Here is a 23,163-nt window from a genome sequence, read left to right as displayed (position 1 = left end):
GGGTTGAATTCTGAGAAACATACCATCAGTGTCTCTGTGATGAACTGAAGTATCAGTTTGGAGGTAGGAAAATTTCGTTTGGCATTCTTCAAGGGAGGACAGTGATGTGCTGGATTCTGACAGTTTTTTCTCATTGGGGGTTTCCTTGGCTGGTCCATCTGTGATATTGAATTCGGATACTGAATTTATAACGATAGCATTAATGGGTTTCTCGTCTGCATGCCTTTCATTTGTGAGTTGCATATCTAGATGAAAAAAGAAAACACACATAGGAAAAACCCACTATAGTGTACATGGCCTACTGATCTAAGGATGAACATTTGCAGAATGACATTCTAGACTTTTATAAGAATAAAGTCTTAATAAAAAGAATGGAGCATTAATAAGCAGGATAATTTTGAGTACAAGTAAGAATAGAGAGTAAACGTTATAAAATTTTGTACACATTATAAGTTTCACCTATCACATTAATTTTAATTTCACCTATCACACTCATTTATACTAGTTTTTTTTTTCATAATGATGAGCAGAGAGAATCAAGGAATTGGTTCACATGGAGCCACCAATTCTCAAGAGTATGCTGTCAACCTGCTATCATAGAATATTATGGAACTAAGAGGCAGAAGTCTTAAATACTGGGTACTGCTGCAGACTAATTTACATGATTTCAATCAAGTTGCTTTATTTCTTTCGTTCTACAAAACCCAGTATTCTTCCTCTGTATAAGAATAGTGGAGACGGATGAATAGTTTGAAATCTCATTCCTACTCTGCCCTCAATGACCCCAGTTGCCAATCCTTCCTCTGCCTGGGTTTTTGTTAGGTCCCTAATCAGATGCTAGAATATATGGTTTGGGGGATGTTCTTCTTGGGAACATGTTTTACTTCCAGGTAACCACACAAAACTGTTACTAGCGAATTTCTAGCAAAGAAATATTGGGTGGTCTATTTTTTAACAGGCATTGGGCTGGACATTGGGGTACAACAGTAACAAAGACAGGTGTAGTATCACACAAATTAGTCAAGGAGTAACTGCTTCCATTGTAGTTCAGAGGAAGATATGAAAGAGAAGTATACCATGAAATTACACTAGATAGAGGACCAGACTGGGTGGCAGTGCAGTTTATTTGTGACTTACCGGTGCCCATTAAGCAGACTCCTAGGATCGAAAAAAGATTTAATAGAAAAAGACATTCTAAAACATGCAACCAGGTGATTCCCAGGGACATCTTAAGAGCTAAACAAGCAACAGATCTGGTCAGTACTTTCGGGAGGTGGTAAAGACGCATTCTGTTCAGTTGCATTCACATAGCTAACCCAATGCCTGGCTCATTCAAAAATGCTCATTGAGTGACTGAAATGAATAATACAGTTGGCAACCTGGTTAATTTCACCATTCTTAGGAAGCTCTAAGCAAGAAATATATTCTTTCCATGTCCATTTTTATAATGCTTTCCAAAGTTGCTTTATTTGTTCAGAGGGAATATCTACCTGGTCCTACATCTAAGGGCACTGTTTTTCAGACATTTCTGCAGAAAACATAGAAATCTTATAAAAAATGGAATTTTTAAAAGTCTAGGCACTCTCCTCCCCGGCAGACTTTTTAGTAAATCACAATCCCTGGGGGAGATTTTTGAAGCTTCTCAGGTGGTTCTGATATGCAGTTTTGAGAAACCTAGGCCTCTTCTACTTTTGAGAGGGAGAAAAAGAGGCAGAACTGCCAATTGATTTGTGCATTCATTGATTTTCAGAAACCAGTCGTGAGCTGCTCGCTCTCCCAGGGCTCCTAACTGGAACCAGAGCTAACAGAACAGTATGACTATTTTAGGGCAAGTAGTTTATTTATTTATTTATTTTGTCATGGGGCTACTGGAGAATGTTTAGCATTATTTCCACCCTCTACACACTAGATGCTAATAGCGTGTGTCTCCCTTAGTGATGACCACCAAAAAATTCTGCAGATATTGCCAGATTTTCCTGTGGGGCAGAATCATACACCCACTGCTCACCTCCTCACAGACATAGTGCATGTATTTTATGCCAGTTTCCATGTTATCATTGAAATGCCTCACTGAATGTAAGTATCACAGAGACTCTTGGAAGTAGATATTGCTAGCTTTCTTGAACAAATGGGAAATGTTAGAATTGGTATCTTCAGTTAGCAAATAAATGAGGTTATTCAAGGCTTAAAGACTTCATTTATTTTAAAATATATTTATTTGAAAGGCAGACATAGATCTGCCATCCACTGGTGACAACTCTAATGCCTGCAATAGCCAAGGCTGGACCAGGCCAAATTCAGGAGCCCGAAACTCACTCCAGGTCACCTACAGGGATGACAGGAGCCCAACTATGTGGACCATCACCTACTGTCTCCCAGGGTGTGCATTAGTAGGATGCTAGATGGACAACTGAACCAGAACTCAAACCCAGGCACTCTGATATGGGATCCCAAGTGGCTACTTGACTGCTGTGCTAAATACCCACCCCCGAGAATTTATCTATGCAAGCTTCTCAGGGCCCTCTCATTAGTCAGTGGTAAAACTAGGATTCAAATGTTGGCCTGATGGATTTTAAAAGCTTTGCTCTTATTCTTGTCCTTTCATATGGTACAACATTTTCTCTGCTTTATTCTTAGCATGTATCTCTCTTTCTTAACTGCTGAGAGTGTACATCAGCAAAATCCTCTTCACCCTAAATCCTCTGATGTGTCACCTACCTCAAATTGGGCCTCGCAAATAATTTAGTTTTATAGACTTGCCTTTTCCTGAGTAGTCTTTGCAAAGCAAAACTACCTTCTTGCGCACTCAGGGAATCCTGCCTGTTCAGTTACAGCTGCTTTGCATTGTACATTAGAGAGTGGTTAAGAAGAGCTGATAGATAACGAAACCTTGATGAGTATAGAGATTATAGCAGCTATTTACTTAACAGAATTAATTAACAATCAGTTCAAATTAGCACACGTAGTCAGGCTTCATGTAATTTAAATTGCTTTTGCACAAAGTAATTCAGTAACAAAAAAGTTGGATAGAGGTTACTGGAATGTAAGAACATGCAGAAAATACGGTATACAGCCAAGTGGTATATGATTCTCTTTTTAATTTTGTGACAATTTTAAGTATAGCATTTGAATATAAGTGGTATGCTACATTAAGCAACCATTTGGAGCACACTAAGCTTGCGGTGAGAGAATTTTATGGAGAAGTTAAACTGCCATTCATAAAGTTATTTTAATTCTGTATCTCTGTTTATATTTTTATTTTTTCATTCCCCAGTAGAAACTATCTGTTGCTCATTAAAAAATCATCTGACATACACACATTTCAGAACCCAGTCTGTTCAACAAGAATTCTGACATCTGAAATGAGTCACAATTTTTGGGTGAATGTTACTGACATCTTCCATCTTTTATAGACGGAATGCTAACAGTGATTTCCCCAGATTCCTTCTTTTACAGCATTATTTGACATTGTATCCAAAGTATTATAAAGTAGCATAAGCTAAAAGGAGACACACATAAAAAGTGGTATCACATCTTCTGCAGAGAAACTATTTTGGAATTAAGTAAGGAACTCGTGAAACTATATTTGAGATGTTATACATAGTTCTTGACATTAACTTAGAGAAAATAATTTTTTAACAGAAAAAAACAAACCAAAATTAAGACAAAAATTAGAAGCTCATCTATATTTCTTAGAAAAAAATTAAAGTGTATCTTGAAAGTCAGTGAAATAGAAAATTCATATTTGGGCTAAAAGTAATTGCAAGAACCAACGGGCATAAACTTGAATAACACGAAGATAGACAGTTAATTAATTTTTTATTACCATTGAGCAAATGTTATTAATTTAATTCAATTAACATTTATTGAGTATCCACATGCAATAGATGAATCAATGTGACAGGAGCTATTAATTTATTTACTTTAAGTTATTAAGGAAACATTTTAATGTTTTAATGATTTCCATTTTTGTTCACTAAATATGACTTTGTAATTTTTGCATTCATGTATTCTCTATGGATGTAAATATTCAAATTAGGAATAAGAAGCATCCCTTCTTTCCTGCCTTCTTTGATTCTGTTCTTGTGTTTTTCTTTCCTTCTCTCAATTTTGCTATTTCTCTCCCCCTTTTTCCACCTCCTCATACTCGTCTCTCCCTCTTGTCCTCTCTCAGACCTCTCTTCTCTGTCTTTCATTTAATTCTCCAACCAGCCTACTTTGTTTTTATTATCAGCTTCTTTCTTCCTCCATCTCCTTCAATATTTTTATTCCTTAAAATTTTGCCCTCTTAGTTCTTTTCTTTCTAGTCTACCCCTGAAGGTTATATTTGTCGACATTAACAACTTAATTGTTCCTTTGTGAGGTTGGCTCGTACAACTCTATGCAGCAATCCAGCCATTCAGACATTTAGTAAGCATCTACTGTATGCCCGGTCTGTGCCACAAAGGAGAGTAACACATAGTTGCTGTCTTCAAGAGCCCACTGTCATCACCAGCTGTGGTCTTACAATTGTGATTGACTGTTGAGTATTTTATTTGGGTTACCAGCCAAATCCTGTTAATTATTTATCCTATTTCTTCTAAGATCCTCGTTTTTCTTCTCAAACTGGGTAACTCTGGAGAACTCACCATTCAATTTCTCTTCATTATATTGTTATTTTCCAAGTTCCCTAGCCTTAAAACTGCACTTTGACTTGCCCCCGTCCCTCCATCCGATTCTTATTTATTCCTTCTAAGTATCTCTGAAGCCCATGTCTCCTTTTGTATTTCTGTCACTATCACTTAGGTTTAATCCTCTGTGCTCACAAAATCTGGGCTCTTTCAGTCATCATGAGTCTTGATCATAGTGATAACTCTGTCCAAGACATCTTATACTCTAGAAGCAATATGTTGTTTTGCAGAATATTCTCCTGTTTATATTAAATATTAAATATTAAAGTTAAAACAAAATACATTTATAAAAAGCTTTCTCTCACTCTCAGCCACCCTCCCAATGCCCCCCCCCCCAAATTAGTGGTCATTATTACCTGAATATTTTCCCATTCTCTTGTTGTCAATTAACTTTATCAATTCTATTGCCAAGTTACCTTTTAAAGGATATAGCTTGCTAAGTTTTCTTGTGAGTGGTAAACTCCAGAAGCCTATATGAAAATTTTTAGAAAAGCTTTTAAGGCATAGTGATTTTAATTTTAGTTCTACACCAAAATGTTTCAAGTGAGTGTGTACTTCAAATGTATGCATCATTTTTTAAGCTATAATGGTGAATTATACTTTCCCTTGGCTTTAAACTATACTCTAGCTTAGAATTTAGTGCTGTAATTATCTGTGGTTGAAATCAGATCAAGGCAGACAAGTGACATTTCAAGGTATCAGGTACCAAGCCATTAACAAATTATTATGGTTAGTAAAAGTAGTTAATTAAAGTGACACTATAGAGAAAAAAAAAGTTTTTCCTTTGTATGAGAATGCTGTGAAGTTCACATAAATGTCAGAAGTGATTTTTTTATTGTTAGAATATATGAGTATATTCTCTGCTTGGCAGACAATTGTACACAATGTACAAAGATTCAGCAAATCACAAAATATGATCAACATGGTGAAAATAATTAGAAGAGGGCAGATTCACTTTTTCTCGATGTGTAGATCAAGGTTATTACATTGAGTAACTTTATTGACTGATACTATGACTGAAGACAGAAAGTAGGAAGATAAGGATCCCTCAGTTCTGAGAAAAGAAAAAACTAATAAAAGGTGATTGATACACAAAGAAGTTTTCTTTTTTAGAAGCGGAGTGATTGGAAGTTCAGTAGCTAATTTTCCCCAGCTAAGGGATAAAAGCTTCATAAAATATCCTCACCTTTTCTAAATGAATGGGAATAAGTAATTATAAATGGAATATTCATTTGCCATATTCTAATATATTGGGTAAAACAAAGCCAAGTGCTCATTAAATGTAATTTTTAAGAGGGAATAAATGAGATAAATATGTCTGACATTTTTGCCTTTAATTGTCAAATGTCAGCTCTGGTTAGAAGATGTCCTTTAAGGACATTCAATTTAAAGTATCAGTTTTAGATATCATTGTTTTTATTTGTCATCTGCAGTACTTCACCTAAAACTTTGCCTCAAAAATGTCAGATGCAATGTTTATCAAGGGCATTGACAAGAGGACATTTTAAGACTTTTCAGGCTGGCGCCGTGGCTCAATAGGCTAATCCTCCACCTGTGGCACCGGCACACCGGGTTCTAGTCCCGGTCGGGGCACCGGATTCTGTCCCTGTTGCCCCTCTTCCAGGCCAGCTCTCTGCTGTGGCCAGGGAGTGCAGTGGAGGATGGCCCAGGTGCTTGGGCCCTGCACCCCATGGGAGACCAGGAGAAGCACCTGGCTCCTGGCTTCGGATCAGCGCGGTGTGCCAGCTGCGGCGGCCATTGGAGGGTGAACCAACGGCAAAGGAAGACCTTTCTGTCTCTCTCTCTCACTGTCCACTCTGCCTGTAAAAAAAAAAAAAAAAAAAAAAAAAAAAGACTTTTCAGTCAGCCTTAGTAAATCTTTTCTTAAAGGAGAGAAAAAAAAAAAGGCATGGTATTTCTCCAGAAATAATAGCAGTGAGTGGTCAAGGTGAAAAGGATTAAAGGGTAAGGAAGAACTGAGAGCAGAAGGTTGAGCATGGTTCGCTCTCCAAACTTCCTCTACACCAGCAAAGCTACTTCAGTCTTTCAGGACTAATGTGGATTTTTGTTTTTGCTTTAACTAATTATTCTAGATAATTGCCTGAATTTTCTTCTTGCCACTGTACTTTGAACCTGTAGACAGACATGGGCCAAGTAATATACTTTTATTGCCAGATCATAAGCTGGTAACAAGGAGCAATTCACTCCAAAGAAATGGTTGAATCTTCTTCAGACATGAAAACAGTTTACACGTATGAGTCTCCATTTCATTTTTATGCAATTACCTTCAGTTTAATGTTTGTAAAATGTGTCTCAAGAAATATAGATTATGTTACCCAAGGAAAAAAATGGTTAGCAGTTTTTATAGTATGATGACTTGGGTTAGAAGTAGGTTTAAGATTCTGAAAAACAGAAATGAATCCCATCAGGCAATAAACTCACACATAATTGGTATGAGTATTACTTATGCTGTTGATTTTTTTACTATCAGTGTTTAAACATGTGTTAAAAATTAAGCTATAATTATACAAAATATTCTTTATTATGTTAAAACCATCCCAATTTATTCATCTCAACTATTTGAATGCCACGTAAGGTCTCTTGGGTACATTAGCACATTTGAAGCTCACACATTTTTTTCCAAAGTATTATTTTCACTATTACATGATTGAGGAAGTAGGTGGAAGGCCAGATATTTTAGTAGTTTGCCTTAGGTTACCCAATTAGTAAGGGACATAGCTAGTATTTGGACATCTGTCATCTGATTCCTATGATATTCAAGCTTTGCATTCCCAAGCTATTTTAAAGACCATGTACTCTATTAGGAGGTTGAATGAGATGGAGATAGTTTTCTAAAGTAGAACTCCTTTGTTCCTTCTGACTTTCCTCTTTCCAAGTTAATTGATCTTGCTGGTATTTGATTAGCAGTCACTTCATGTGGATGTTCAAAACCAGAGCTCCTATTCAATAACTGATTGATTGCATTTTCCAGTTTTATCCCCTCACAGTCCAATGCAAGAAGCTTCCTACAATTCCCCCTGAAACTCTATTTGAAATTAATTGTCCCCTTTGGGAGTCCACCCACCCACCCACTAGAGGTCTTGGTTGATATCCTTATTATAGTCTTTACATCAGTTTCTTGTCCTGTGATGTTACGGGTGTATTCCTCGTCTCTTTTTTGTTTTTAATTCCTTAAGAAAATATATGCTCCATTCATCTTCATTTCTTAGCATTTAGCATCAGGTTAAATAAATTTCAGTGGAGTGATGAACTGACAGATTAAAGGTGAGGTGTTTCTGTTTTCAGTTGATAATGGATTCATCACTGGGGGAAGCTTTCTGCGTACTTCCATTGGTTTTCTTCCCCAACTCTTGGTATGCCAGTTGATCCTATTGAAAGCCTACAAATTTCTCTTTTGCGCTAAAATATGTATTAATTTTTATTTTACTTTGAAACCAACATTTGCATTTGTATGTAAAACTGTGAAGAATATAAACAAATAAAAAAGAAATCCCCTATAATTCTACCATTTTCACACATTGTTGTTTTTGTTTCACAAAGATGGAAATATCTGATATAGATGATTTTAGATTTAAAATACGTATTCTGGGAGTGAGTGTTTAGCGTAGTGGTTAAGATGCTGATTAGGATACTCTAGCCTGACATTGGAGTACCAAGTTCGATACCCAGCTCTGGCTCCTGAGTCCAGTTTCCTTCTGTTGTAGACCCTGGGAGGCAGCAGGTGATAGCTCAAATAAATGAGCTACTGCTACCCATGTGGGTGACCTAGATTGTGTACTGGGCTCCCAGCTTTGGCCTCAGCCCAGCAGTGGCCATTGAGGGCATTTGGGGGATGAACCAATAGATGAGGTTTCTCTCTTTCTCTCTCAGTCTCTCTGCCTCTCAAATAAATTCAGATAATAAATAATATATGTATTACTTATAATACATATATTCTAATAGAATACATTAATCAATGTATTAATCTATATTAAATATCTAATTATCTATATTCTAATTCTAATTAATATAGAAATATGTATATAAAATATATAATGCTTCCCAATAGTGTCACTCACTATTCTAACTGCCTTGCATATATTAATCTATTTAATACTCCTTGCAACCCTAATTGGTAGGTACTACAAATGTCATCCCTATTTTTCACATGAGAACACATGAACACAAGGATATAAAATAACTTACCTAAGATCATATAACCAGTAAGTGATGGAGCTGGGATTTTTAACTAAAGCAACCTGTATCCAAGTCTATGCTCCTAACCAATATGCTATACTGCCTTAGAGATTTAAAAGAATATATTATATATGCTACTATTGCACCATAAACATGTCCCTACACCCTAAGTATTATTTTAAAAGATATACACAAGAACTCGGCTCAAATGTCACCTCCTTAGAGTGGTCTTTCCTTACTATAATCTAAAATATAGGTTCTAAACCAGGTTATTTGTTTCCCCTAAAGTGGACATTTGGCAATGATTAAAGATATTTTTTTAATTTATGTGATTGGGACAGGTACTACTAGCATTTGGTAGTCAGAGTCCATTCTACTGTGCCCAGTAACCCACTCTTCTCACCACCAAAACCCAGAAAAAATATAGTTTTGAATAGCAATTAATGCCAGGGCTGAGAAATCCTCCTATAAAGTTCTTCCATAGCCTTTACCATCAGCCAGTTCTGTCATATCACTCTCATTTTCTTCATGGTGCTTTCCAATATCCTGAAAATATTTTGTCTATTTATTTGTTTTTCTATGGCATATATGTCTTTCCTATCTTTGGCTGAAATACCACCTTTGTGAAAGTTTTGTTTCATTAATTAATTGCTATAGCCTAGAGGAATGCCTGAGATACAGTAGGTACTCAGCATATGGGGAATCAAAGAATGCACAATGTTTCTTGCATGGTGTATCAAAAATAATTTAATAGTTCCTAATTCAACAAAAATGTGGGTTGTTATTAACATTTGCTATCATAAATGCCCTTGAAATGAACATTATTTACATTAATCTTTTCACATATTATTTGTGTATGTAGGTTGATTTCACAGGGAAGGAGCTATTGAATCAACAGTTAAGTTTCTAAAACTCTTGATAGAATTTGCTCATTGCCTTCCAGAAAGAGCATATCAATTTATACACACACCAACAGTCATTGGGAAGAATTTGTCTGTTAATCTCTGGTCAGTTCTAGGTTTTATCACTAAAATAATTCATTTTTATTAATTTGGAATGAACTTTGATCAAGTGTTCAAATTCCTGCAGCTGAAACGTCTTTCACAACTACAAGAAGGTAGAAATTTTTCTCACGTCCACTACCTTTCTGTGGAATTTTGCTTCTACAACTAGATTCAAGTATAATTCCGAGATCTTGTGCATTATATGAAATTGAGCAATTAAAAACATACTTGCTGCATATATAGATTAATGAATTTTGTTAGTTAACTGTTGGGCTTGGAGTCATAGGGACTCAGAGGTGACATGCCCTTGGTAGACTTAGGAGACAGTCAGAATACAGCCTTGAAATGTTAGTATCCATCTTTCATGTGCCTATATATATACATGTAGCATGTAGGATAGAAGTAAAATCCATACAGGGCCCTGGAAAGGCCAGAAATCAAACCACGCTGGCAGAGTGTAGGAGGTAATAGGAAGGAGTGAGTAGAACACATGCTTGAGTAACTCCTTTTGCCCGCTGCATGACAGTGTATTATGGATTCTATTAAATGACCTAATTGGGAGGTTAGAATTTGTTTTCTTGGTGCCCACCTGATAGAAGTTTAACCTAGTAATCTTCAGAGTGGCATATTATACCTAAGGGAATAAGTCTTTCCAGTGGGGTTAGAGCATCTGTTTCAATTTTTTAAATCCTAATTTAATAGCCATTTTGCATATTTTGTAATAAATGTTAGTACATTAGCATATATGTCCATTGTGTGTGTATCTGAATGTATATATATTGTACATATCAGATGGGCTTACCATTTTCTCCCTTTCTTACTAACAAAAGTTTATAAGGTTTACAACAAAGTTTGGAGACTGCTGGTCTAAGTATTAGACTGAGAACAGCACTCTATATCTTCCTCCTACTGAAGGAATTCAATTTTCTTATGTTTCCTTTTGGTACCCAGGGTGTGGTTGCTGGAACGTTTACAGTCACAGCAGCTGCAGTAGTGGCCTTGAGTAGACTGTTCCTCTGAGTTTCTATAGTGGTAACAGGATTAACAGACTCTATTCTGGAAGTACTTGGGTGGCATAACACCTCCCAGCAGAACTATTCCTGACAAGGATGTGCAGATGGAAATGCATATTTATGTCACTTAAAGCCTACAAGAGACACAAGGATTTGAGCTATAACAATAAATAGAAAAAAATCTTCAGCATTTTTGGTAACCCGTACTCAAGTACATTGACTGTGCTTGGCGAAAGACCTACAGTTTGCTCTTTGTCCAAGCATAAAATATTCAGCATTCAAGCATGTTGAGGTGAACTATTCTGAATATATTTTAGTGTGTTAAAATAAGCTACCATAAAGTTAGTTTAAAATTTCAGGTCTTAAAAATAACAGGACAATTTTATGAAGTGTTTGGGCCATTTTAAGGGGAAAAAAAAGGTCTCCTTTAAAAAAAAAAGATAAATTTATTTCATATATTCCTAATGAACGATGTAAAAATTATTTCCAAAGGCCAAATAGTTATTGTAGTCAGGGCTTCCAAGTTTAAGATATTGTCTGTATAGCTAGCAGTCCTTGATGTAGCTTCTCCTGACTCTCTTCTTAAATATCTCAGAAAGTACAGAATAAGAAGAAAGCTTACATCCATAGAGTTTCAGTTTGATTCTCCTGGGGAAAATATGCACCAAATATCAGCCCATTACAACTGAACTGAAAAATCCCACCAGTCTATCACTCATGCTAACTCTACTGAAAGTAGAATGAACTACCTTTGTTCTTCACATGCTCTTTATTCTGAAATCACATTTTGTGCCAACCAGAAAACTGAGTTGCAATCTCTTTTGAAGATGTGTTGCTTTCAATGTTACCAAGAGAATGATAGATTTTTGCCATCCTAACCAATTCAGAAATGGCTTGTTAAAATAAAAGAACAAAATTTTCAGAAACTTTATGGGGTTCTCATTACGTTAAAAGAATAACTTTGGCAGAAGAGGGGGCGGAGCCAAGATGGCGGAATAGTGAGGGCGCGCACCGATAGTCCGGGAAAATTTAGTTTAATAAAAGGGGAGTTACGGTAGCCGCAGAAAATAGAACCAAACAAAAATTGCAGGGGAAACCCTTCTGAATGGAGCAGGCGTGAATCGGACGACCTACTGGGAGAACAAGGTCGCCCACCTCACGGAAGCAAAGTCGCGGGACCCAGCCGCAGAAGCCCCAGGGTCTGCGCGACAGTGCTCCAAGGAGAGTGCACGCCACACAGAAAACAGCGGGGAGACTTGAGACGCTCAGGGCTCCGAGTCCACACATCGGCGCTGGAAGGGGAGGTGAGCTCAATAACCCGAGACATTGGTGGGGAAACGGGGGTCAGAATCTAGAGGGGGGCCGGAAAGTGCAGCAAACTCACTACCGGAAAGAAGGAAAAAAAAAAAGCTTCGGGGTTTCTCTTCCCCCTAACCTTGCAAAGGTTACAAGCCTGCAAGACTTGAAGAATTCCCAAGAGACAAAGAGCAGGCCTCCTCTTTGGATTTACATATCAGTGGGGGAGAGTTAAGGAACTGAGTCACTACAATTCAGTAGCCTAGGCAACCCAGTGGGAGTCCAGAGGAGCCAAAGACTGGAAGCTAAATACCATCAATTCTGCACAGCCCTGCCCTGCAGTGTTACTTACCCCCTGAATAAATAAAATAAATAAATAAATAAAAAGAGAGAGATTTACCACGCATAACCTGAGGGTGTCACCTTTGCACACCCTTAACCTGGAAGAACCAGGCAGAGCTCTCAGGCCCCACCCATCTCAAGCCTCCAAGGCTCCTCCAACAGCAGGCAGTCCACTTAACACGGACACAGTATAAAAAAAAAAAAAAGAAAGAAAAAAAAAAAAGCGCACAGTGACGCAAGAAGAATTAACTATGCCGAGTAACAAACACAGAAATAGAGGGAGCAAGATCAACGACGACACTATGATGCCTCCAAATAAGCAAAACACCCCAAGCCAAGAGTATGAAGATGATGAGATAGAAGAAATGCAAGATACGGATTTCAAAAAATTTATGATAAGAACATTTAGAAGTTTTCAAAAGCAAATCCTTGAACTACAGAAATCCTTAATGGACAAGATTGAAAATCTTTCTCGTGAAAATGAAATTTTAAGGAAGAGTCAAAATGAAACTCAGAAACTAGTAGAACAGGAAAGTGTAATAGTCAAGAGAAATCAAAATGAAATGAAGAGCTCAATAGATCAAATGACAAACACATTAGAAAGCCTTAAAAACAGAATGGGTGAAGCAGAAGAGAGAATATCGGACTTAGAAGATAGAGCACAGGAAAACATACAGTCAAACCAAAGAAAAGAAGAGGAAATTAGAAACCTGAAAAATATTGTTGGGAATCTACAGGATACTATTAAAAAAACCAACATTCGAGTTCTAGGAGTTCCTGAAGGCATGGAGAGAGAGAAAGGATTGGAAGGCCTTTTTAGTGAGATACTAGCAGAGAACTTTCCAGGTTTGGAGAAGGACAGAGATATCCTAGTACAGGAAGCTCATAGAACCCCCAATAAACATGACCAAAAGAGATCCTCACCACGACACGTGGTAATTAAACTTACCACAGTGAAACATAAAGAAAAGATCCTAAAATGTGCAAGAGAGAAACGTCAGATTACTCTCAGAGGATCTCCAATCAGACTCACAGCTGACTTCTCATCAGAAACCCTACAAGCTAGGAGGGAATGGCGAGACATAGCACAGGTGCTAAGAGAGAAAAATTGCCAGCCCAGAATATTATATCCTGCCAAGCTCTCATTTGTGAATGAAGGTGAAATAAAGACCTTTCATAGCAAACAGAAATTGAAAGACTTTGTGGCCACTCGTCCGGCCCTGCAAAAGATACTTAAAGATGTGCTACACTCAGAAACACAGAAACACGGCCATCAATATGAAAGAAGGGAAAGGAAGAACACCTACCAGTAAAAGAGCATGGGAAGCTCAAAGCATATACTAGAAAATATTTCCGGGAAAATGGCAGGGCAAAGTCACTACGTATCAATTGTCACATTGAACATTAATGGTCTGAATTCTTCAGTTAAAAGACACCGTTTAGCTGACTGGCTCACAGAACACAACCCAACTATTTGTTGCCTACAAGAAACACATCTCTCTAACAAAGAGGCATGCAGACTGAAAGTGAAAGGTTGGAAAAAGATATTCCATGCCAACAGAAACCAAAAAAAAGCAGGTGTAGCCATATTAATATCAGACAAAATAAACTTTAATACAAAAACTGTTAAGAGAGACAAAGAGGGACACTATATAATGATTAAGGGTTCAATTCAACAGGAAGATGTAACTATTATAAATGTATATGCACCTAATTACAGGGCACCGGTCTATTTAAAAGATATGTTAAGGGACTTAAAGGGGGATTTAGATTCCAATACAATAGTACTGGGGGACTTCAATACTCCACTCTCAGAAATAGACAGATCATCCGGACAGAAGATCAACAAGGAAACAGCAGATTTAATTGACACTATTGCCCAAATGGATCTAACAGATATCTACAGAACTTTCAACCCTACATCTACAGACTTCACATTCTTCTCAGCAGCGCATGGAACCTTCTCTAGGATTGATCACATACTAGGCCATAAAGCAAGTCTCAGCAAATTTAAAAGAATTAGAATCATACCATGCAGCTTCTCAGACCACAGCGGGATGAAGCTGGAAATTAGCAACTCAGGAAACCCCAGAAAGTATGCAAACACATGGAGACTGAACAACATGCTCCTGAATGAACACTGGGTCATTCAAGAAATCAAAAGAGAAATCAAAAACTTTCTGGAAGTAAATGAAGACAACAACACAACATATCAAAACTTATGGGATACAGCAAAAGCAGTATTGAGAGGCAAATTTATAGCAATAGGTGCCTATATCAAGAAATTGGAAAGGTACCAAATAAATGAGCTTTCAGCGCACCTCAAGGACCTAGAAAAACTGCAGCAAACCAAACCCAAATCTAGTAGGAGAAGAGAAATAATTAAAACCAGAGAAGAAATTAACAGGATTGAATCCAAAAAAACATTACAAAAAATCAGCCAAGCGAGAAGCTGGTTTTTTGAAAAAATAAACAAAATTGACACCCCATTGGCCCAACTAACTAAAAAAAGAAGAGAAAAGACCCAAATCAATAAAATCAGAGATGAAAAAGGAAACGTAACAACAGACACCACAGAAATAAAAAGAATCATCAGAAATTACTACAAGGACCTGTATGCCAGCAAACAGGAAAACCTATCAGAAATGGATAGATTCCTGGACACATGCAATCTACCAAAATTGAACCAGGAAGACATCGAAAACCTAAATAGACCCATAACTGAAACAGAAATTGAAACAGTAATAAAGGCCCTCCCAACAAAGAAAAGCCCAGGACCAGATGGATTCACTGCTGAATTCTACCAGACATTTAAAGAAGAACTAATCCCATTTCTTCTCAAACTATTCAGAACAATCGAAGAAGAGGGAATCCTCCCAAATTCTTTCTATGAAGCCAGCATCACCTTAATCCCTAAGCCAGAGAAAGATGCAGCACTGAAAGAAAATTACAGACCAATATCCCTGATGAACATAGATGCAAAAATCCTCAATAAAATTCTGGCCAACAGAATACAACAACACATCAGGAAAATCATCCACCCAGACCAAGTGGGATTCATCCCTGGTATGCAGGGATGGTTCAACATTCGCAAATCAATCAATGTGATTCACCACATTAACAGACTGCAGAAGAAAAACCATATGATTATCTCAATTGATGCAGAGAAAGCATTTGATAAAATTCAACACCCTTTCATGATGAAAACTCTAAGCAAATTGGGTATAGAAGGAACATTCCTCAATATAATCAAAGCAATTTATAAAAAACCCACAGCCAGCATCCTATTGAATGGGGAAAAGTTGGAAGCATTTCCACTGAAATCTGGCACCAGGCAGGGATGCCCACTCTCACCACCGCTATTTAACATAGTTCTGGAAGTTTTAGCCAGAGCCATCAGACAAGAAAAAGAAATCAAAGGAATACAAATCAAGAAGGAAGAAGTCAAACTATCCCTCTTTGCAGACGATATGATTCTGTACTTAGAGGATCCAAAGAACTCTACTAAGAGACTATTGGAACTCATAGAGGAGTTTGGCAAAGTGGCAGGATATAAAATCAATGCACAAAAATCAACAGCCTTTGTATACACAAGTAATGCCATGACTGAGAAAGAACTGCTAAGATCAATCCCATTCACAATAGCTACAAAAACAATCAAATACCTTGGAATAAACTTAACCAAGGACGTTAAAGATCTCTACGATGAAAATTACAAAACCTTAAAGAAAGAAATAGAAGAGGATACCAAAAAATGGAAAAATCTTCCATGCTCATGGATTGGAAGAATCAACATCATCAAAATGTCCATTCTCCCAAAAGCAATTTATAGATTCAATGCAATCCCAATCAAGATACCAAAGACATTCTTCGCAGATCTAGAAAAAATGATGCTGAAATTCATATGGAGGCACAAGAGACCTCGAATAGCTAAAGCAATCTTGTACAACAAAAACAAAGCCGGAGGCATCACAATACCAGACTTCAGGACATACTACAGGGCAGTTGTAATCAAAACAGCATGGTACTGGTACAGAAACAGATGGATAGACCAATGGAACAGAATTGAAACACCAGAAATCAACCCAAACATCTACAGCCAACTTATATTTGATCAAGGATCTAAAACTAATTCCTGGAGCAAGGACAGTCTATTCAATAAATGGTGCTGGGAAAACTGGATTTCCACGTGCAGAAGCATGAAGCAAGACCCCTACCTTACACCTTACACAAAAATCCACTCAACGTGGATTAAAGACCTAAATCTACGTCCTGACACCATTAAGTTATTAGAGAACATTGGAGAAACCCTTCAAGATATTGGCACAGGCAAAGAATTTCTGGAAAAGACCCGGGAGGCACAGACAGTCAAAGCCAAAATCAACTATTGGGATTGCATCAAATTGAGAAGTTTCTTTACTGCAAAAGAAACAGTCAGGAGAGTGAAGAGACAACCGACAGAATGGGAAAAAATATTTGCAAACTATGCAACAGATAAAGGGTTAATAACCAGAATCTACAAAGAGATCAAGAAACTCCACAAAAACAAAACCAACAACCCACTTAAGAGATGGGCCAAGGACTTCAATAGACATTTTTCAAAAGAGGAAATCCAAATGGCCAACAGGCACATGAAAAAATGTTCAAGGTCACTAGCAATCAGGGAAATGCAAATCAAAACCACAATGAGGTTTCACCTCACCCCGGTTAGAATGGCTCACATACAGAAATCTACCAACAACAGATGCTGGCGAGGATGTGGGGAAAAAGGGACACTAACCCACTGTTGGTGGGAATGCAAACTGGTTAAGCCACTATGGAAATCAGTCTGGAGATTCCTCAGAAACCTGAATATAACCCTACCATTCGACCCAGCCATCCCACTCCTTGGAATTTACCCAAAGGAGTTTAAATTGATAAAGAAAAAAGCGGTCTGCACCCTAATGTTTATTGCAGCACAATTCACAATAGCCAAGACCTGGAACCAACCTAAATGCCCATCAACGGTAGACTGGATAAAGAAATTATGGGATATGTATTCTTTAGAATACTATACCGCAGTAAGAAACAACGAAATCCAGTCATTTGCAACAAAATGGAGGAATCTGGAACACATCATGCTGAGTGAAGTAAGCCAGTCCCAAAGGGACAAATACCATATGTTCTCCCTGATCGGTGACAACTGACTGCACACCAAAAAGGAAACCTCCTGAAGTGAAATGGACACTATGAGAAATGGTGACTTGATCAGCATAGCCCTGACTGCTAATGGACAACTTAATACATTATCCCTCATAGTATTTTTTTTTTGTCTGTTCTACTTAATATGACTGGTTTAATTCTGTAATTATCACACAGTTATTCTTAAGTGTTGAAAATTAACTGAAATGTGATCCCTGTTAAACATAAAAGTGGGAATAAGAGAGGGAAGAGATGTATAATTTGGGGCATGCTCGGGCTGACTTGCCCCAATTGGTAGAGTTGGAAACATACTAGGGGATTCCAATTCAATCCCATCAAGGTGGCATGTGCCAATGCCATCTCACTATTCCAAGTGATCAATTTCAGTTCACAATTGATCATAATGAAAGGACTAAGAGTCAAAGGGAGCACATAAACAAGTCTAGTATCTGCTAACACTAACCAATAGAATAAATAAAGGGGAGAGTGATCCAACATGGGAAGTGAGATACTCAGCAGACTCATAGAATGGCAGATGTCCTAAATAGCACTCTGGCCTCAGAATCAGCCCTAAAGGCACTCGGATCTGGCTGAAAAGCCCATGAGAGTATTTCAGGCATGGAAAGCCAAGACACTCTGGCAAAAAGATCTCTGTGAGTGAGATCCCAGTGGAAAGAACAGGTCTTCAAAGAGGGAGGTGCCTTTCTCTGAAGGGAGGAGAGAACCTCCACTTTGACTATGACCTTGTCTAAACAAGATAAGAGTCGGAGAACTCAAGGGGCTTCCATAGCCTTGGAAACTCATGACTGGTGCATAGGGAGATTACTGATACCATAAACAGGAGTGTCAATTGGTAAAGTCAACAACAGGAGTCACTGTGCACTTACTCCTCATGTAGGATCTCTGTCCTTAATGTGCTGTACACTGAGGCTTAATGCTATAACGAGTACTCAAACAGTATATTTCACTTTGTGTTTCTATGGGGGTGCAAACTGTTGAAATCTTTACTTAATGTACACTAAACTGATCTTCTGTTAAAAAAAAAAAAAAAAGAAAAGAAACTATCAATTCCCAACTTGACTCTCACTGGGATTAAACATGACAATAGGTCTGATCTGATTTCATCATCATTTAAAAAAAAATCATCTATTATTTTTCACTTTATGTTTCTGTGTGGGAACAAACTGTTGAAATCCTTACTTAAGGTATACTAAGCTGATCTTCTGTATACTAAGATAATCGAAAATGAATCTTGATGTGAATGGAAGGGGAGAGGGAGTGGGAAAGGGGAGGGTGGTGGGTGGGAGGGACGGTATGGGGGGGAAAGCCATTGTAACCCATGAGACGTACTTTGGAAATTTATATTCATTAAATAAAAGATTAAAAAAAAAAAAAAAAAAAAAGAATAACTTTGTAGGTTGGCGCCGCAGCTCACTAGGCTAATCCTCCGCCTTGTGGCGCCGGCACACCGGGTTCTAGTCCCAGTCGGGGCACCGGATTCTGTCCCGGTTGCCCCTCTTCCAGGCCAGCTCTCTGCTGTGGCCCGGGAGTGCAGTGGAGGATGGCCCAAGTGCTTGGGCCCTGCAACCACATGGGAGACCAGGAGAAGCACCTGGCTCCTGGCTTCGGATCAGCGCAATGCACCGGCCGCAGCGTGCCGACCGCGGCGGCCATTGGAGAGTGAACCAACGGCAAAAGGAAGACCTTTCTCTCTGTCTCTCTCTCTCACTGTCCACTCTGCCTGTGGGGGGAAAAAAAAAAAAAGAAGAAGAACTTTGTAAAGAAAAGAGGAATAATCTTAAGAGGAGCCAACAAATTCAGATTAAAAGCTAACAGGATAGACCCAGAGAGACATTTGTGAAACAACGAATATGCTGAAGAAGTCAAAATTGTAATTACAGAACTAAAATCTGTATTAGATGCAGTAAACAACAGAATTAACACTGCAAAATATATCATAATATAGAGAGCAAATATGAAAGACACTCCTATAGTTCAATAGTGGAAGGCAAAAAATTAAAATTAAGTACACAGATTGCATCTAAGAGATAGTTTCCTAAAAAGAAAACATAAGTCTAAACTTTGTAAAAACTTTTTGGTAAAAACTTCCTTGACAAAATTATTCAAAGTCATTTTCACTGATTGAGAGAACACAAATTATAAACTCAAGTTTGGAGAAGCTATAACAGCAAACTATCAGCTGGTACAACAGTGAGCTTAACTATGGCTGGCACTGTGGCACAGCCAGTTAATGCCCCGGCCTGCAGTGCTGGCATCCCATATGGGTGCTGGTTCCAGTCCTGACTGCTCCACTTCTGATCCAGCTCCCTGCTAATGTGCCTGGGAAAACAGGGAAGTATGGACCAAGTGCTTGCACCCACATGAGAGACGTGGAAGAAGCTCCTGGCTCCTGGCTTTGGATGGGCCCAGCTGTGCCATTTGGGGAGTAAACCAGCACATGGAAAACCTTTCTTTCTCTGCCTCTCTGTAACTCTGCCTTTCAAATAAATAAATAAATCTTTTTTAAAAAACGAACTTACTACAAAAGCCTCAAGTAAATTTTAACGTATGAAAATAATCCTGATTAGACTCAGCCTAGATAGATGCCAGGGAATATATGAAGGTGTTTGATCATTTGAGGGATGGTATATGGGTGTAATGCATGAGGAAATCTTTTAATAACTAATAATTACTCATTATGGTAGTAACTTGGAAATTACACATAAGAAAAATTCTCTGATAAAATCTCCATCTACAAAAGTATTTTCTGAAGTTTCTAAATGTTCCAACTGAGCATGAGTTTTTTCTCATTTTCTGAAATTTTCAACTTTTTAAATGGATGTTTCAATGCTAAAAGCCTATATAAGAACTAAGAAAAATATTTCTTCAATGAAGACCAAATTTAAAAATTTAAATAGGAATTTTTAAAATGAGTGCTATAAAATATTAATGTGACGATATGGGTTAGGAACCAAGATTAGCAGCACACATTGATAATTTCATTCTTTAGGAAGTTTTATAACCATTTCTTTTGTTTAATGAAAGAAATGAAAAAAGGCAGGGATTTTATTTCTTATTTTTGAATTATTCTTTAAAGTATTTTAAGGAAGAAAGGAGAGGGGCTGGTGCTGTGGGGCTGGTGCTGTGGCGCAGTGGGTTAAAGCCCTGGCCTGAAGTGCCGGCAGCCCATATGGGCACCGGTTCTAGTCCCGGCTGCTCCTCTTCTGATCCAGCTCTCTGCTATGGCCTGGGAAAGCAGTGGAAGATGGCCCAAGTCCTTGGGCCCCTGCTCCCACATGGGAGACCCAGAAGCAGCTCCTGGTTCCTGGCTTCGGATTAGTGCAGCTCCAGCCATTGAGGCCAATTGGGGAGTGAACCAGCGGATGGAAGACCTCTCTCTCTGGATCTACCTCTCTCTGTAACTCTGTCTTTCAAATAAATAAAATAAATCTTAAAAAAAAAAAAAGGAAGAAAGGAGGAAGAGAAAATTAACATTTTGGGGAATACCTTGGAGCTATGTTTTGACAAGGAACCAATCTGAGGACAGTGTGGAATTCCAAAAGGATTAGACCAAAACATATAGTAAGCACAGTAAGAACATGATGGGAGTCAAGGAGGGAGCCGGCACTGTAGCCTAGCTGGCACCCCATATGGGCACCGGTTCCAGTCCTGGTTGCTCCACTTCTGATACAGCTCCCTGCTAACGGCCTGGGAAAAGCAGCGGAAGATAGCCCAAGTGTTTGGGCCTCTGCTCCCCACATGGAAAACCCAGAGGAAGGGCTCCTGGTTTTGTCCTGGCCCTGCACTGCTTTCTGTGGCCATGTGGGGAGTGAACCAGCAGATGGAAGATCTGTCTGTAACGCTAACATTCAAAATAAATAAACACATTTTTTTTTTTTTTTTGGACAGGCAGAGTGGACAGTGTGAGAGAAAGACAGAGAGAAAGGTCTTCCTTTGCCGTTGGTTCACCCTCCAATGGCCGCCAAGGCCAGCATGCTGCGGCTGGCGCACCCCGCTGATCCGATGGTAGGAGCCAGGTACTTATCCTGGTTCTCCCATGGGGTGCAGGGCCCAAGGACTTGGGCCATCCTCCACTGCACTCCCGGGCCACAGCAGAGAGCTGGCCTGGAAGAGGGGCAACCAGGACAGAATCCGGCGCCCCAACCGGGACTAGAACCCGGTGTGCCGGCGCCGCAAGGCAGAGGATTAGCCTAGTGAGCTGCGGCGCCGGCCAATAAACACATTTTTTAGAAAAAGAACATGATGGGGCTTCAGAAAGTTTGTGGAAAAATAGGTTAAATATGTTTATTTATTGTAGAAAATTCTGAAATCTGTGCATGGTTTTTTCGTAATACACATTTTCTAAGAATTTTTTTTAAAGTTTTTTTTATCTATTTAAGAGGTAGAGTTACAGACAGTGAGAGGGAGACACAGAAAGGTCTTCCACCCACCGGTTCACTTCCCAAATGGCCGCAACAGCCAGAGCTGAGCCAATCTGAAGCCAGGAGCCAGAAGCTTACAGGTCTCCCATGTGGGTGCAGGGGCCCAAGCACTTGTGCCATCTTCTACTGCCTTCCCAGGCCATAGCAGAGAACTGGATCGGAAGAGGAGCAGCTGGCACATGAACCGGTGCCCATATGGGATGCTGGCACCACAGTCATAGGATTAACCTACTGTGCCACCGCACCAGCCCCTAAATGATTTAAAACACCCTTGTATGGCTGTACAATCCTCACAGTGCACACAACGCTTTCATAATTACTATCTTTTTTGATCTGCAATTCCCTCCTGACAATACCTCTTCCCCCAACCCCAACACACACAATTTTGTGAATGTCCTTGACAGCTGCAATTCCTTCTGTCTAGAACTGTGTTGGTCATGTCTCAATTGCTGAAATGCTACTCATGGGCAAGACTGAGTGGAAATAGTGTTTTATTTATTAAATAAACATTTGTTAACTGGTACTGTACTTGGAAATTGCCAGGTCCTGGGAATTTGGGGGTGAAGAATTCCCATTTCCTAACCCAGTGGAGATTTCAGCCTCGCCGAAGGCATCCTTGACTTGTGTAAAAGAAAAAAAAAAAGTTCATTTCATTTTCTGTGTTTCCATGGCACTCAGAATTCAGTGTGTCGTTCCTGCCATAAGATAAGAGGACTGTACCTTGGTATTCTGAGCTTAGCACAGTGCTTGGCATCAAGGCTGAATGAATGTAGAAATGTTTCAGCTTACTAAGTGGCAAGTAATGAAATATTTTAAATTCTGGTTTTCAGGCTTTTAGTCCTACACACTTCTCCCCTATATTATACTGCATTCAAAACAGGCACAATAATAGCCAGCACGGGTGAGATAATTTCACATAGAAGGTTTGCAGATACGAAGTTGTTTGGAAGATGAATAAAATTATAGTATTTTAGATATGGAGTAAAGCATAAATGTCAGTTTCCTTTCCCAGACACCC

The 23,163-nt window shown here is 38.7% G+C and overlaps 1 protein-coding gene across 2 annotated transcripts in view; it reads right to left on the bottom strand.

Annotated features, from left to right (window-relative positions):
• Window positions 1–23,163, bottom strand: part of MDFIC2 (MyoD family inhibitor domain containing 2) — a 123,227-nt gene that overhangs the window by 10,018 nt on the left and 90,046 nt on the right. For both annotated transcript variants that reach the window (XM_089305908.1, XM_051852226.3), the window contains one exon: window positions 24–245. In XM_089305908.1, coding sequence (XP_089162034.1) covers window positions 24–245 — 222 coding nt within the window. The remainder of the gene's footprint in view (window positions 1–23; window positions 246–23,163) is intronic.

This window comes from Oryctolagus cuniculus, chromosome 10 (genome assembly GCF_051225735.1).
Source record: "Oryctolagus cuniculus isolate XC-2025 breed Fujian yellow rabbit chromosome 10, ASM5122573v1, whole genome shotgun sequence".
NCBI classification, from domain to species: domain Eukaryota; kingdom Metazoa; phylum Chordata; class Mammalia; order Lagomorpha; family Leporidae; genus Oryctolagus; species Oryctolagus cuniculus.
This window is presented reverse-complemented; position numbering and strand designations above follow the sequence as displayed.